Source organism: Parambassis ranga, chromosome 17, assembly GCF_900634625.1.
Source record: "Parambassis ranga chromosome 17, fParRan2.1, whole genome shotgun sequence".
Lineage (NCBI taxonomy): Eukaryota > Metazoa > Chordata > Actinopteri > Ambassidae > Parambassis > Parambassis ranga.
The window spans coordinates 2894800-2910980 of NC_041037.1; the positions used below are offsets into that span (position 1 = coordinate 2894800).

At 41.4% G+C, this 16181-nt stretch overlaps 1 protein-coding gene across 2 annotated transcripts in view; it reads left to right on the forward strand.

The window, feature by feature from the left end:
- LOC114449618 (guanine nucleotide exchange factor VAV3-like) overlaps positions 1–16181 on the forward strand; it is a 42287-nt gene that overhangs the window by 15164 nt on the left and 10942 nt on the right. For both annotated transcript variants that reach the window (XM_028427426.1, XM_028427427.1), the window contains exons 12-23: positions 773–859; positions 1447–1532; positions 2139–2271; positions 4048–4157; positions 7093–7194; positions 7671–7762; positions 8421–8467; positions 9517–9541; positions 11747–11877; positions 14710–14775; positions 15023–15057; positions 15208–15324. In XM_028427426.1, the coding sequence (XP_028283227.1) occupies positions 773–859; positions 1447–1532; positions 2139–2271; positions 4048–4157; positions 7093–7194; positions 7671–7762; positions 8421–8467; positions 9517–9541; positions 11747–11877; positions 14710–14775; positions 15023–15057; positions 15208–15324 (1031 nt within the window). The remainder of the gene's footprint in view (positions 1–772; positions 860–1446; positions 1533–2138; positions 2272–4047; positions 4158–7092; positions 7195–7670; positions 7763–8420; positions 8468–9516; positions 9542–11746; positions 11878–14709; positions 14776–15022; positions 15058–15207; positions 15325–16181) is intronic.

A 16181-nucleotide genomic window follows, 5' to 3' on the forward strand; every position in this document is an offset into this window, starting at 1 on the left:
AATCTCCTACCCTACCTTTAACGGAAAAATACTTGCTTTCTTGACTAGGGCAGATTTTATACTATGTACTTCCAGGGAATGGGGATGCAGCCATTTTAGCTCTGTACAACGTCTTTTACAGTGTTGTATGAAGACAAATGTTATACAGTGGTGCTTAAGGTTGTGCACCCTTTAGGTTTGTCTATATTTCTGTATAAATACAACCACACAAACCGTGAAAGAAGCCAAAAAGAGCTTAATCAAACAAATGAAACCAAAACAGACTTCAGAAACAGCCTCAGAAAGCGAAGCCCTGCATTCCAGCATCAGGACCTCGTCCTCGTCATCATGTGTAAAGCATGGTGGTGGTAGTATCGATGATTTGAGCCTGTTTTACTGCATACCAGTGAATTCTAAAGGAAAATGTCAGGACATCTGTTATCTGTGACCTGAATAGTAAGATAAAGTGGGTTATGCAGCAGAAGTGATCCCAAGCAGAAACAGAAAATAGAAAAAAGTTCAAGCACCACGGTTTCTGCTCTAATAAATCTAACATTTTATAGCCAAACTAACCCTTTTTTAAGCTAAGTTAACCTAGCTGCCTCCTAACTCCATCTTCATCAGTGAAGACAGCGGTATCGATCCTCTCGTTGATCTCTCAGCATGACAGCAAATAAGTTTCCTTTTTAAACGTACACAGCAGAATAAGTTTTTTTTGAGACATGTTTCACTTTTTTTTCTTTTTTTTTTACTGAACTAACTCAAAATATTTGTGTGTCTGTGTGCTGCCTAGGACCTGGCTCAGTACGTCAACGAAGTGAAGAGAGATAATGAGACTCTGAGGGAGATCGACCAGTACCAGAGGTCCATCGAAAACCTGGTAAAGCAAAAGTGCAGCTATCAGCAACAGTTAGAGGACGCTTTGTGAGAGTACAAAATATCAAGAAGACACGCGCCTGTAGGAGACACCAGATACAGGAAGTCTCACACATACAGTTCAAACATTAGCACAGAATTCCTGTATGCATGTAACTATATAATCAGTGATAAAGCTATATTAACCCGCTGATTATTTCATGAGAACAGGACAGAATCATATTATAAGGGGGTCTGATGGATGTGGCGACTGAAATCGTTGTTTTTTGTTTTTTTAGTGAGGTGAAAGAGCTCTTTTGAAACATCTGATGAAACAGTTTGTAACATTAAATGTGTATTATTCAAAGAAGCAATACAGACAGCAATTCCCAGAGCAGCAGTCAGAGTGCATCATGGGCTGTTGTCAGCTTAATACTAGAAATAATTTATCATATTAAAACATTTTCTCAACATCGTTCATATTACGTCTACCTCTGGGAGAGTCTCTTATTGATCCGAAATCTGCATCAAAAGGTTGCCAGAGGTGACACACAGCAGCTTAAGACTGATGAGTCATTACATACACTGACATATTTTCATATTTTCCTGCAGAATCAGCCACTAATCACCTATGGTCGGCCAAAGGGGGACGGAGAGGTTCGCATGGTGTCCAGTGTGGACAAGAGGAAACAGGACAGGTGGCTCAACTTTACAGTCATTGTCTTTAAAGAGAAATTAGGAGTGCAGACAGAAGGAAAACACTGAAAAGGTTGATTGATTAGGTTGATTGATTAGGCTGTAATCAAGGTAGAGCGAGATGAGTTCCCCAGCTCCAAAGCAAGCCCTGTCAGTTCACAGGCAAGGTGCTGGAGGACTGTCACACAGCTAATGGAGAGAATCATAAGTGTTTGGCATGACAGGAGGAGAGCTCCTCCACCAGGACGACGGTCCAGCCCACACGTCCACAGTGATGATGGCTGACGTCCAGGAATACAGATTTAAACGCATCCAACATCTGCCCTCTTCACCTGAAATAACACTGTTAGTCCTCTTCCCCAAGATGACGGCGCTCAGCGTCTGCTATATTGACAGTGATGATGTCATCATCGCTGCTGTAGAAGTACCCAGACATCTACAAAAACTCATTCTCATAGTGACCATGACATGATATGTTTTCTAAAACTGCTTCACCATCTCTTTGTGGTCATAAACTTACCCGCTGTAAACACACTGATTATATAATATGTATCGGATGTTTTATCTGTAAAATGAAAGCAGTGTCACTCTTGTATTCTTATTCACAGACACATCTTTTTATTTGATGTGGCCGTCATTGTTTGCAAGAGAAGAGGAGACAACTATGAGATGAAGGATGTACTCGACCTCAACTACTTCAAAATCACCAACAACCCCACATCTGACAGAGAGGCTAAAAAGGTCAGCTGGCTGAGGAAGCATCGTACTTCACACTGTCTTCTAACTTCGATGCTGATCGCTAATGTGAAACTGACAGCTTGCCAAAATGGGATGTTTTTATTTTATTCTTTTAAATCTAAGGGACTCCGTTATTATCCTCATTCACTCTAATGTGCAGCCATGCTGTACATTGCTGTGTGCCAGGATTGCTATCTGTGTTTTGCATGTATGGCCATCATGCTTTAGAGGAACAAGATAATCTTGTCACACACAAGCTTTGTTTAATGTTACACAGCAACAAAGACACGTGTAAGAGAATGTTTTAGCGGCACACAGACACACTCACTGCAGGACAGAGATGCTAATATCAGGTGATAAATGTGCGCAGTCCTCCAATGCTACTTAAAGCTATATATCATTTTGTGCTAAATGAAACTTCAGAGTTTGAATGTGGTGCCACCGAGCACCCACACAGTCATCAATGATTTAACGCTCAGCGGCGCTCTAGAACACTCAGGACTCTGCTGGCCAATCACTGCCGTGTAAACTCCACACCACTTTCCCCATTATTAGATATTGCACAACAAGCTGGAGCAGATTAGGGTGGCAAAAGCAGAGAGGTGTGGGAATTGATTAAATGTACATATGGGCAAGGCATTTAACCTAAAAGGCCTGCAGTGGAGCTAGCAGTTGAAAACCATTAGCATTTCTGAATAGCCTTTCAAAAGCTGTCACATTAGCTGGCTCAGCGTTATCACAGGACTTAAATCCTGTTTGGGTAGAACTCTTTGGTTGGTCTGTGAGGCTGGTGGCAGCGATGGATGGATTGGCATGGTTGAACTATACAAAAATCAGTTTTATTTTTTTTTTCTTGATTTTAATAGAATATTGGGGGAAAACTGCCGCCTTAAAATCATTTTTTAAGTATTTATGCAAGCAGCTAGTAAGCTTAGCGCACACACACTAGAAACAGTAACATTTCTAAATCAAAGCTAGTGTAGCTTTGTCTGACAGTAACACAATCTGCTCGGCAGCACTAAAGCTAACTTGTTGTTTATTCTAACAAATTGAGCACCTTGTGGGCAGCAGTGGCTCAGTGGTGAGCAGGGTTGTCCAATAACCGGAAGGTCGGCGGTTCGACCCCAGCTCCTCCCTAGTCATTGTTGTGTGTCCTTGGGCAAGGCACTTTACCCGCATTGCCTCCAGTGCACTCACTGGTGTATGAATGCGTATGAATGGATTGGCGGTGGTCGGAGAGGCCGTAGGCGCACCTTGGCAGCCACGTCTCCGTCAGTCTCCCCCTGGGGAGCTGTGGCTACCACTGGTAGCTTACCACTGCCACTGTGTGAATGTGGTGTGAAAGAATAATGCATCTCAATGTAAGCGCTTTGAGTGCCTGCCCAACAGAGCAGAAAAGCGCAATATAAGACCAATGCATTATTATTATTATTAAAGATATTTTTGTTTATTCTGCACAATCTAACAACCAGCCACCTTAACTAACAGAATCAGACGCTGACAAAATCTCTCCAGGAGAACTTCTAAAATTACTTTTTTCATTTATGTGTGTATAAGTCTTTGTCCTAAGCTACGCAAGTGCATTTAAACATCATAGCTTAGCATGTGCACAGGAAACGACAGAAAACAGCTGGCCATTTTTTTTCTTTGTGAGATAAAAACATTTCTCTGTGCAGTTAAACATGCATGTTTTTGCCCTGCATACATATGTAACAGTTCCTGCACATGCATCATAATAGTAATGTTCCGTTTGATCACTGTCTTTCTTTAACTCCACAGTGGTGCTACGGGTTCTACGTAACACACCAGCAGGGGCACACAGGCTTTGAACTCTTTTTTAAGACGTGCGAGCTGAAGAAGAAGTGGCTGGATCAGTTTGAAATGGCCATGTAAGTACAAGGAGGCATGAACAGCATGGTTGTGACAGTTTGCTAGCCACACAGGATACCAGTAATCACACTGTGTACTTCTGTGTGTGTGTTTGGTGTTTATTTGTCTTTGTTTACATGTGTGTATATTCCAAGGCCGAGAGAGGTGTTGACTCTTTCATGTGCACTGTTTGATCAGGTCTTAGCTGCAATGAAGCACACACTGCTGACAAAAGCTCGATAACACACACACACACACACACTCAGAAACACACACGTTAACATAAACTGTTCCAAAACTACAAAGAAGTCACTCTACCTCAACACTCCTTTAAATCAGTGACTTATATCTTTTGTGTTATTTGGTAACAGTGGGAGGTTTCAGCCGGCAGATATCCCGTCTGCATCCTTTGTTATGTTGATTTGGGAGGAACTGTGTTGTTTTGACATTACACTCTGAACGACAAAACAAATGTTTTGTGTTTTAGGTGTGTATAAACAATATCCCTCATATACATGCGGGCTACCTAGGACCTTCCTGGATGCATTCTCTCCTCTCACTTTCTTCTTATTTATCTGTAAGAATGTACATTATAGACATTTTGTGCTTCCTCTTTCTAAAACTTGAACGGACATATAAAAACACAAGTTTGCATGCTTTCATTGGCCCTAAGGCCTCCTGTACAAGTCATTTGCAAAATCTAAATAAGAAAAACATGTAAAAAAATGTTTTGCCACAGATGCAGAGTCTGTGTGTGACAACTGCTACATACACGCTTCTGTGCATTGGGTAATGACACCAGAAGGGACCAATTCAAAAAGTGAAAATTGTACCTACCTAGGAGGATGTGGGCTCCTGATGAAGGACTCACTTATGGGAGCACTCAATTTAAGTGGCTTCTGGATGGTGTGTTCAACAGAAAAACAACATTTTTTGTGTCAGGCATGTTTGTTCACACTCCAGACAGCCTGCCTATTTCTTCTGTGCATGTTTCCCTTCCTCTCACGTTTGAACACATGCAGATCAAAATGGGATTTGTCTGCCTCTTCATTTACTTACTTGCTTTCAATTCAGTCAGCTGCAGGAACAAACTGCTGATTGTTTCTGCCGTTTTCTTCAGTTGATGAATACATGATTAAGAATGAATTGCATTTTGAGTAAATTGAAAGAAAATTGTTCCCACTAGAGAGAAAGAAATTCACTCATGTCATGTTTTTAGGATGACAAGGAGTTGGCTACATCCAAGTGGCGAACTCTGAGGCTGAGATGTCTGTGCATAAATTGTAGTTCACACTGCAGCCTCTAGGGGCTGGCTCCCAAAAGCAAGCCAATCCTCATAGACTCCTGTGGTGAAGTGGCCGGCTTTATAGCAGAAATAAACACGTTTACAGCTTGGTACAGAAAATGGTTCTGAGCTGCTGTGATACGGCAACCGCCTGTCACTGAAAGCAGCAATGCCCATAATTATGCGTACTTTTAAAGGTAGGGTAGGAGATTTTGAAAACTCAGTGAGAGTCAGCCAGATTTTGAAAGTAAACATACGCCCCTTTCTCTCGGAACTCACCCCGAGGCCACGGCTCCCAACCAGTCTGTGACTTCGGCCATCATGCACGTACCTCTCTGGTGCACAGAGCAGGAAGAGAGTGACAACCAGCCAACTACACGCGCAGGGGCGCCTCGTAGGATTGGCTGATGTTTTTAGCGTTTTATATCTTCCACAGATGATTCATATTCTTCATTTTAAAGCGAAACTGCCGAACTGTCGCAAACGGTTGCTATCGGATTATAAAGAGAAGTTACACTAATTTAACAAAAAGCGCATCAGAATGAAATCTCCTACCCTACCTTTAAGTCCGATTTTAAGTTAAGAACTTATTATTTGAGACCAGAATGGTTTTTTGTACCAGGCTGTAAACATGTTCATTTCTGCTGTGAAGTCGGCCATTTTAACATGGGGTCTGTGGGAAATGACTCGCTTCTGGAGCCAGCCCCCAGCGGGTGTGGCGTGAACTACAAGTTTTGACACTTCCGCATGGAAGCCCAGAAGGTTGCCGCTTGGCTGTATCACACCATGAGCTTCCCAACCGAGCTTACCACCTCAGTCCTACTCACACTCTACCACTTTGCCTGTACTTGGAGTTGTGGCAGACTGTGATGTCACAGAAACAATGTCCATAGTTTTTAACTGTCAATAGGTGCATCAATTAAGAAAAACAGTTTTCATGTGATAATGGAATAATCTGTAAAATTAAACCCAGGTTAGTTCTCTGGTCTGTGTTATTTGCTCTTTGTTGCAACAGCTAACAGCATTTTTAATTAGACTGCGGTTACCCTGAATGCACCAAGAACTTTCCCAACAGCTAGTTATTGAACGATGAATCTAGGGAGAACATATAGTGGCTGTTTAAACAGACAGAACTGCAAGTTGTGTGGAGAACAGGATGAGTACTGAGGAAACAGGCAACAAGAGCTGAATGCTGAATAACAAAACTGGTAACAAATTTGCCTCGAAGCGTAGCAGCACTGACAGGTAGCAGAGTCTATGATACGGCAGAGTGGAAGTGGCAGAAGGGAGTATTATACAGGTCTTGATTATGGAACTAGTTGCAGCTGGTGAGGCTCCAGCACACCTGTCACCACTCTCACAATCACACTTTTAAGGAGAGAGAACCACCAAGGGAGTGGCAACAAGTGAGGGAGGTGCTGGGCTTTTCTCAGCTCTCGCTTATTTTTCTCTCACACCCTTCTTCCTGCTTGGGGCCTGGCAATCAGATGCTTAGTAGCATCATGGATATCTTTTAATTGTAAAATATATACAGTGTTGTGTGTTGTTCTCTATCGTTTAGTATGCAGTACAAACAACAGTATACTTTGGAGGGCAGATGTGAAGTGTACTAAATTTAAGTATAGATGCTTGATCTTTACTGAATTTTGTTCTTTTCCCCTCCACCTTAGATCTAATATCCGCCCAGAGAAAGCCAACCACAACTCCCACCAGTTCAAGATGCACACATTTGAGAGGATCACATCCTGCAACTACTGTCACCTCCTGCTCAGGTACGAATTATGCATCTTGAGCAAATGCTTTATATTGGATAATAATGTTGTCCTGATGAAGTCCCAGAAGAGTAAATGAGTCAGGTGAACATGAACTGTAGCGACACTCATTGTCATATCAGGTGTTTGTGTTCATAGCAAGATATATTTTCATATTGGAGGAACACAGTGACATTTTCAGTCCTCTCGCTCTCCTCCCCAGGCGCTTTAGGGAAAAGTTTTTTACTTTTTGTTTTAGCCCTTAACTGAAAACAGCTTAGATTCATTGAAATAAATATTTATTATTCAGTAGTATAAACTCTGCCTCAGCAGAAAGTACCGGTTTTATGGTTTTTCAAAGCTGAAGGACATTTCCTGTGTCATTTTTCTTATCTGGAGAGTGTGACAGAACCCAGAAAATTCTAAATGTCAAGGTATTTCTCTTAAAGACAACCATTGTATGTGGAAATATATATCCTGTGTTTTACTGTCTGCAGGGGCATCTTTAACCAGGGTTATCTCTGTCTAAAATGTGGCCAGGGGGCTCATAAGGAGTGTCTGGGTCGACTGGGGGTCTGTGGCAGAGCAGGTGAAAGAAGGAGCTCCGACAGCAGTCAAGTTTTCTACATCAAATCATTTCAAATCATACATCAAAACATTTTTGTTGTTGTTGACCTTTCCTCTAGTTCTATCAGCAGGCCTCAATTTCTTCTTCTACACACAAAAATATCACAATCTCAAAGGCATATTGATGTGAAATTTACTGAGCTTCTTTTGCTGCTGTGCCATGAACTGCTGTCAAGTTCACATACATTATGTGAGCATGTTAGTATAGGCATAATGCTGGTCCTTTTTAGCTCTAAAGGTATACAATCGTAATGCTGCAGTGTACCAGATCTGCAGCTGATGGACAAATCATAAGTCATTGACTTCTCGTTGCAGCTTTACAGCACATAATGAGATGATCGCAGCCTTAGAGCATATTATGAGCATTTAAATGATAACCTTATGTGTTTGGGACAAGCACAAACCAGATGAATGGAGGCCAGCTGGATGTCCACATGTGTTTTTGTTTATATTTTCATATTTTCTTACAGCAGTTCAGGTACTATTCCATTAACAAGCCTTTTTAGCAGATGTGTGGTGGTCTTTATGCATTCAGAGGCGGGATGAGGGCCAGCAGAGGTTGACAGTTGAGGTTGTATGTCAGGAAGCCACCAAACACTCATATTGTATTCCCCTCACAGTGTCTGTTCCTCACCTGACTGCAGATCCTGTCAAGCCGAGGCCCAAGGTAAGACCTGCTCTTCCCCTCTTCTTTGACTTAGACTTACCTGAACTAACATAATTAATGAGCCAAAAACAAACCACATGTACACTTGCATATGTGCACACATAATCATATCTATAGACAACAATATAAACATTCATTTTAATGTGAAACGGTGATAATTATAATCAACCAATGAATAGAAATATAAGTTAGTTCAATTTAATTTCAAAGAATGAAAATAAATATCCACTACATTTTCTGGCTGAATTATATTTAATTATTCATGAACGCTTAATAATTAAATCTAAAAGAGAATCAATTATCAAACCCTATATTTTACCTTTTTGTTACGTCTATAGAAATTACCTATTGTGGTCCATTTCACTATTAATCTTTCCCCCACTGCAGCATTTATTGTGATTTTCTTTAGTGATTGCATTCATTTGAATCATCTTTCTTTAATTTAAAGACTCGTTCAGACTGTGCCATCTACAAATTTAATGAAGTCCAAGTTAGAGCAGCAGCAGCAGCAGCAGCTCTGTTTGGGCAGTCCAAAGAAAACTTAAATCACACACTCTTTACGAGTCTCAAAGTTAAAGAAGAACTATGATTAAAACTGTAAAAGTGCGTAATTAATTCATCACTTTATGCAGAAATGTACCAGGGCTTTTAATGTCAGACCCCTGAAGTCGAGCTGATGCATGTTGTCTGTTGGAAAGCACAAAAAGGACAATGTCCATCCGTCCGTGTATCAGCTGGTTTGTCTTGTAGTAGGTTGTGGGCAGTTTGATCTGTTTCAGCTGGCATTGGATGAGAGGCCACATACATCCTTCACATGTTGCAAAAAACAAAACAAAAAAATCAAAAACACACTAAATGACACACTTCATTTCTGCCCTTAGCTTTTAAAATGCCTCAATTTAAAAAGTATAAAAAATGATTGCAAGTGTGTGACTCACTCTGTGGGTCAGCCTGATCCTCTACCTCTTTATTTATAAATATCTTCATTTTTCTACATTTCTTTCTCGCTTTTCTTTCTCCATCTTGTCAAATTCTGTCTCCATTTACAGGACAACACAACACCACCAGACCCAGGTCAGTATGGCTTGACCACTTGACCACTTTTGTGAACCTGCTAAGAGCTTTACGTGGTGCCTCTTAAGCTTCTTTCATCTCTGGTTCTGAAGCAAACAGAAACATAGAAAGGATGAAAAGGAGATGGTTAGTCAGAGGCCAGAGTGAGCAGATAGAGGGTGGTTTAAAGCTAACCTCAGATGTTTCGATTTGTTTTTGATCACGTATTTTGCCACAAAAAATACCCTGCAGATTTTTTTTTTCTAAGAAATGCACTGACATGAATCTCTCCTGCTCACACACAGAGTTCAAAAGCAGGAAATGAATGACAGCAGTTTCCTCTTGACAAATATATATAAGTAAGAATACCCGATGAATAATTGGATGCAGAAGGAATCCTTAACCAAAGAGCAGGAAAAAAAAACAATTCTTTTCTCACTGCATGCCGTGATGCTTAAACCCTAGACGGCATTGAGATGAATTGGAGTGGGTGGAATCATTATGAGAACCACTGCAGGAAAATGCTGGCAGAAAAGCACTTCCAGCAGTCTATATGCCTGGATCCTAACTGCTGAGCTGTGCCTCTGTGATAAATCAATTTCCATGAGGGGCTTTATGAGAAAGACAGCCGTGCTTATTGTTCTTATTAAAAACATGAATGTGAGATATTCCATTCATCTGGGGTCACAGTCAGCTAATAGTTTCCTCAGGCTGGTTTGCAGGGTAGCTGTGGCTGGAAGGTGGATGTGTCTGAGGGGGCTAGACGTGCGAGTCAGGGGAGAGTAAGTGGCTGTGTCTTTAAAGTTGGCAGGGGCGTTTAGTCTTGGCTTTAGCCTCATGCTTGTGGCTGTATTTGTCTCCCATGCTGTGGAAAGATTGGTGCTGCGCTGTTCAGTAATCAAAGAGATGAATTCCTTGCAAAGGTAAATGGGTGCTTTTTAGGATGCTGCTATTTTGGTGGTTTAGATTTCAATCAAAAAGACTCTTAGTAAGTCAGGTCAAATGCTGTATAACCTAATGGGAATTTGCTTTGTGCTTATCGCTGAGTGGCTACTTCCCTTCACTTTCCCATAAAACAGTTAGTGGAGCTTTTCGTTTCGGTATATTTTCCTCCTAAAACATGCAGCTACAGAGCTCATCTTCTTCACAAAAATCTCAATCTCAATTTGCATTGATTGGTTACCAGGGACTGCCCATCTCATCATACATTGCTTGTGTAACATATGCCAAATGTCATTGATTCTAATAGAGCTTGCAGGAGAGCTGGTTTCTGAAAGGAGACCCAGGTGCTGACCAGTTTGTTACACTGAAGTCTTGCTGCTTTGTCCTGTTGTTTTTAAAATTGTTTGTTTTGCTGTTTAGTGTTGCTTTTACTCCTAGAACCCCTCGGTTCATAATTCACTGCCTTAAAAGCAGCGATTGATGTGGCGTCTATTCCAGCTGCAGGCCTGTAATAGAAGTTTATCAGACTACTGTTCATGCTGAAAACTGATTCTTTTGGGTCCATATATATGTGAATGACATGATTAGAGAAGCTTGCTCTTTGTAGTCAAGATCAAACTGGGTTGAAATTGAGGATGAAGGCGACCATGATGGCGTCATCATTCGTGGAGTAAAGCAGAGATGCAGGAAGAGGGGAGGATGTCAAATTTCACAGAGTGTTTATTAGGAGTACAATTAGTACATGTTCACCTAGTGCATGATAAGTCATCAACATTTTCATGTTCTTTTCCTGGAAGTGATAAACCCTAAATTGTCTATTAGAACGTTAACAGAACAACAACCAAAACATGAACGGCATGTACTGCAAAACATAACGAATGAAGAGATGACATCTTATTTCACGGAGGATTTAATGTTTATCATTATCCAGCCCAGGTGGTTTTATTTGCAAAGGTTGTTTTTATTGTGCCTGAGAAGGAAGCTTTTAACACAATACAGTAAAGCGTTGGAGAAATTGTCATGTGATGCTCAAGAGCAAGTCAATTTAAACAGCAGCCGAACAGGAACTAAGCATTTTTGCACAGCCCCAGGGTGTGTCAGTACACTGACATTTCTGTTAGCTCTTAGTCGTGCTGGCTGCTTTCAGACACATTCCTTAATGATCAGACACATCTTCAAGATGCATTCTGTTTGCAGAATTTTTTCTTCATTAGTCTTCGTCCACTATGTTAATGTAGATAAAGAGTTTTGTGTATAAATGTGTTTGTGTTCCCTGTCTGCTAGGTTTACCCAGGATGGTGGTGATCAGAGACTACACTGGCATCCCCTGTCCCCAGTGTGGGCCCCCACTAAGCATTCATGCGGGGGATGTCATTGAACTGATGTTTGCCGACCTGCACAGCTCCTGGTGGCAGGTGCGTGTCACTCAGCTCATCCTCGTTTTATCTCAGCATCTGTGACTCTATGAAAAAAATAACATCTTATGGCTCACTGGGTTGTCGAGGTGCACGCGAAGTCTTTGCAGTGTCACAGATGTGAGTGCATGCTGTGTGTTAGTATGCTTCATTAGTATGCTTCATCGGGGGGGGGGGATATTTCAAAAAATATTAAGGGGTGACATCAAGAATTTATCTCCCTTTGACCATTATTTCTGTAAATTCTCTAATTGTGTTGTGGTCATTTGTCATATTCTGTCAGGTGAGCCACAATTAAAACATCATGGTGAGGTTAGCTGCAATTAGTTACATCAGTCGAGGATCTATGTGAACTCCACTGGACCCCTGTTACATTACAAATAGGGTATCTTGTCAGGTGTTTCACTCTTTAGATTGAATCAGAGCCTGTATCAGATGATCTAACCAATTAGTGGCTTCAGTTGATTAATTGAGTGCCACAGCGAAACCATAAAACAGCAGACACTTCAGCCTCTGGAGGACGTTTTAATGGTGGTGCACAACCTCATGTACTGGCACATTTAGCAACCATCTCACGAGGTCAGCCAGCGGTTCGCAGCGTTTGACCTTATCTATTTTTGAAAGGATGGCGATTTATCTGGGTTCTCCCGGCAGCCTCCCTAGCTGTTTCTCTCTCTCTTTTTGCTTTACGGCCGCATTAAAGCCTCATCCTCCTTCTGGCCAATCGGACTGCAGCCTTTGCCAAAGGCACGGAAGGGAGTAGGCAGTTAGCCCGATTTCCTAGGCTCCGTGTTTCTCTCTGTTGTGACAGAGCGCAAGGTGGAGGGTGAGGACAGGAATGCCAGGAGACTTCTTGTAAGCTGGTAGAACGGCGGCCAGAATGCCATGCCGCAGACCTGATGGCAGTGCATTGTTTGCTACCATGGTAACCGTGCAGGCTGGAAGGGGATAAACAGAGGAATTATGTGATAACACACATTTGTGTATTTTTCTTCTGTACATAATGATACCATAATTGGCTTATGTAAAAGCGATCTAGATGAGGTCAGTACCACTAGAGGTGCTGTAGAGCAGCATTTTAATGAATGTAAATATGTGATCCAGCAAAGCAAATCTTTATTAATCAGTGCCACATAACAGCTTCTTATATTTTATACTTTATTCAATGGATGCATAACCACACCTGACTGGAGCAGTGGGTTTTGGGTTGCAGGTGATAATATGCCAAGACTAGTTTAGATATTCTCTTTGTCCATATTTAGCTATAGGTTCATCAGAATACTGATGAAGATTCTCAGTCATCCAGGTCATTTTCATTTAAAAGACATCTTGCTGTTCATCCAAGCAGCTTCATCAGCTCTAACTGTTTGGTAGAGAATACAGATTTGTGAGCCTTTTATATGTGTGAACATGTGGTTCTCAGCATCTTATGCAGGCGTGGCTACATAAGGATCATAGTTACATGTTTTTTTGCCTTCTTGCGTGACATAATTAGTCTCATTAGATTATTATGTTTTATATAACATGACATACAATATGACATTGAACTTGACTATGTCACCCAGAATAACACATATGCCACCAGCTGTGGGTGAGCAGTGATGCTTATCCACAGCTGGTGGAGGGATATTAGAATAAGAGCAAAAATAAAGACTAAAACCTAAAACAAAGGTCAAGGATGTGTAAAGAGAGGCTTTATTTTTCAACAGGTTTGTTAGGGCTTACAATGCTTTTTGGTTTAAAACACTGAATCTTAAGAAAACCATGTTTGTTTACAATGAAAACTCCACAGGGTGCCTTTAATCCTCCGCGTCCCCAGTGGCGCCAGAGGATGGAATTACAGAACACTGAGAATTCATATCCCCTGTTACCCAGAAGGCAATTATCCCCCATCCCACCGGCAGAACAATACAATCAATCACTGTAATTTCATTTGATCCTTTGGCTGCTGCCTGTTTATGCCAACAGAGTAATAAGTTTAATCTTTATCATACGCTTATCGAAAGCATAACAAATAGAGAAGGGCTCTCAAAAAACCTTTGATGAAATGTTATTACACAGAATGAATCATAGAGATGGGTAAAGATTCGCTTTCCAATCTAGTTACTGCCAGGGCTTGCACGGTCCCAAAAAGCATTTCATACTCTAATAAAGAGGAGTGAGGAGGAAAGCATAACCAGGGCAGGAAGCTGAATGAAGAGCTCCACATGCCCTCGCCACTCCCCATCTCCTCAGATTGACTCAATGGACTTCAAATTGACCTCGGACTCAGAACTGGAAGCTCAGATTATCTTGAGCTTAATGCTGATACATATTCGTATTACTGCCGACAAGAAAATGTACATGATAGAGAGTAAGGGTTAGAAAAAAATACTGAATGATCTATATGTAGGGGCGAGGAAATAACATCACAATTAAGTGATTTGTTTTTACCAGATTGGTTTGTTTAGCAGGAGAAAAAAAGTATTTTCATATAAAGGCTGTGGTTGCTTCAGGCGGGTTAGCTAAAACGCAATTGTTGAGTCTTTAGCGCACGCCAGCGAGCTCACACTGTTTGGATATTCAAAGACCAGAATAAGATCCATTATTTAGTGTTAAACGAGGCTCTTGTTTTGATGCAGTACAAATCTAACTGCCGGCAGAGTTTGAACCATAATTAACTTGGGCTGCAAATTAGATGCACTGCTTGTTGTGTGCTAATTGCTGAGGATTTATTGAAGCGAGAGTAGGAGGAGAAGAGAAGAACGGAGAGAGAGAGAGAGAGAGAGAGAGAGAGCAGCAGAGTTGCTCCCAGACAAATATAATGCGATTAACAAGCGGTTGTCATTGCAGGGCAAAATTCTGGCGACAAGCAAGATTGGCTTCTTTCCAAGTGACGCTGTGAGGCCTTGCCCATGTGTAAGTGTGCATATTTTTTTGTGATCAATAAGACAAATTTAGTGTGATTACAATGCATTCAGTGGATAATGGCTACTATTGATGTCTTCGCAAAGGAATGTAGGGCTTTCAATTGAAGTTTTTTCGCTGTAGAAAACAGATTATAGCCATTAGACGTGGCTTGAATATCACATTACCACAAATGACCTCCACCCTCTGTATCGACCCCATTAAAACACAAAATAACCACAAGTCTTTTCCATGCCAGGTTCCAAAACCTGTCGATTACTCTGCCCAGCTCTGGTAAGTGGTGAAAACAAATGACTGGAGATCGCTAACAATAACCACAAGTCATTCTTACTGGGTTCTATTGATTTCATTGACTGTTCCTATCCTCATGTTCAGAATGATTGATCGCAGTGTAAGTGCAGTAGTTGATCATGGATGGTTCAGGTTTGCAGGGCCTATGGAGAGATACCAGGCGGAGGTGGTGCTCCTGGACACAGAAAACGGCACCTATCTGATTCGGCACAGGAGTAAAGAGTCCAGCGAGTACGCCATCAGTATAAAGTAAGTGGGTTTCTTTCCCATTCATTTTTTACTTACTGCCATTTCACAAAGAATAAAGGAAACATGTGCAGGCAGCAGCAGTGCTGTGGGCTCAAACACGTTCTTATGAGAGGTGAGAGACGAGTGGCGAGAATAATTCAAGCAAACAGAATGCCCACATGTTAAATAAATAAATAAAAACTCAGTGTACAGCATCTGAAAACAAGCCCCTCCTCATATGTTAAGTGGATAGGCTCATGCTGGAGGAGATCATGCTGTGTTCTACTCAGTCCAAAGAAAAACAAGAAGTTACAGTGACTCTACGATCAACAACCAGCCTGAATGGTAAATGACAACTGCAGTTACTTTGGCGGCCTCTAGGGGTTGACTCCGAAAATGAGTCTCTGTTTGGACCTCAGCACTTGGCAGCTATGGGCATGTTTACAGTGTGACAGCAAAATGCAATCTGATTGGTTAAAGGTAGGGTAGGAGATTTTGAAAACTCAGTGAGAGTCAGCCAGATTTCGAAAGCAAACACACGCCCCTTTCTCTCCGAGCTCACCCCGAAGCCACGCCTCCCAATCATATGATGATGAGCTGTCTGTGACTTTGGCCATCATGCATGCTTTTTCATGCAAACTTTTCAGATGATTCTGTGGAACAAACCTTCAGGAATGTTAAGTTAATAGTACAAAGTACAAGTACAAAGATTAGGGAGAGAAAAGCTGCCCATTAGGTTCTTGCAGTAACATGTGGATTTAATCTACATGCAGTGAATTTAATATTGTTGTTCAGGTTATGACACACCTTTCAGTGTGGCCCTGAAAGATAATGACCAGTTTCTATTTACCCAGGACAATCGCCAGACCTTTCTGCAG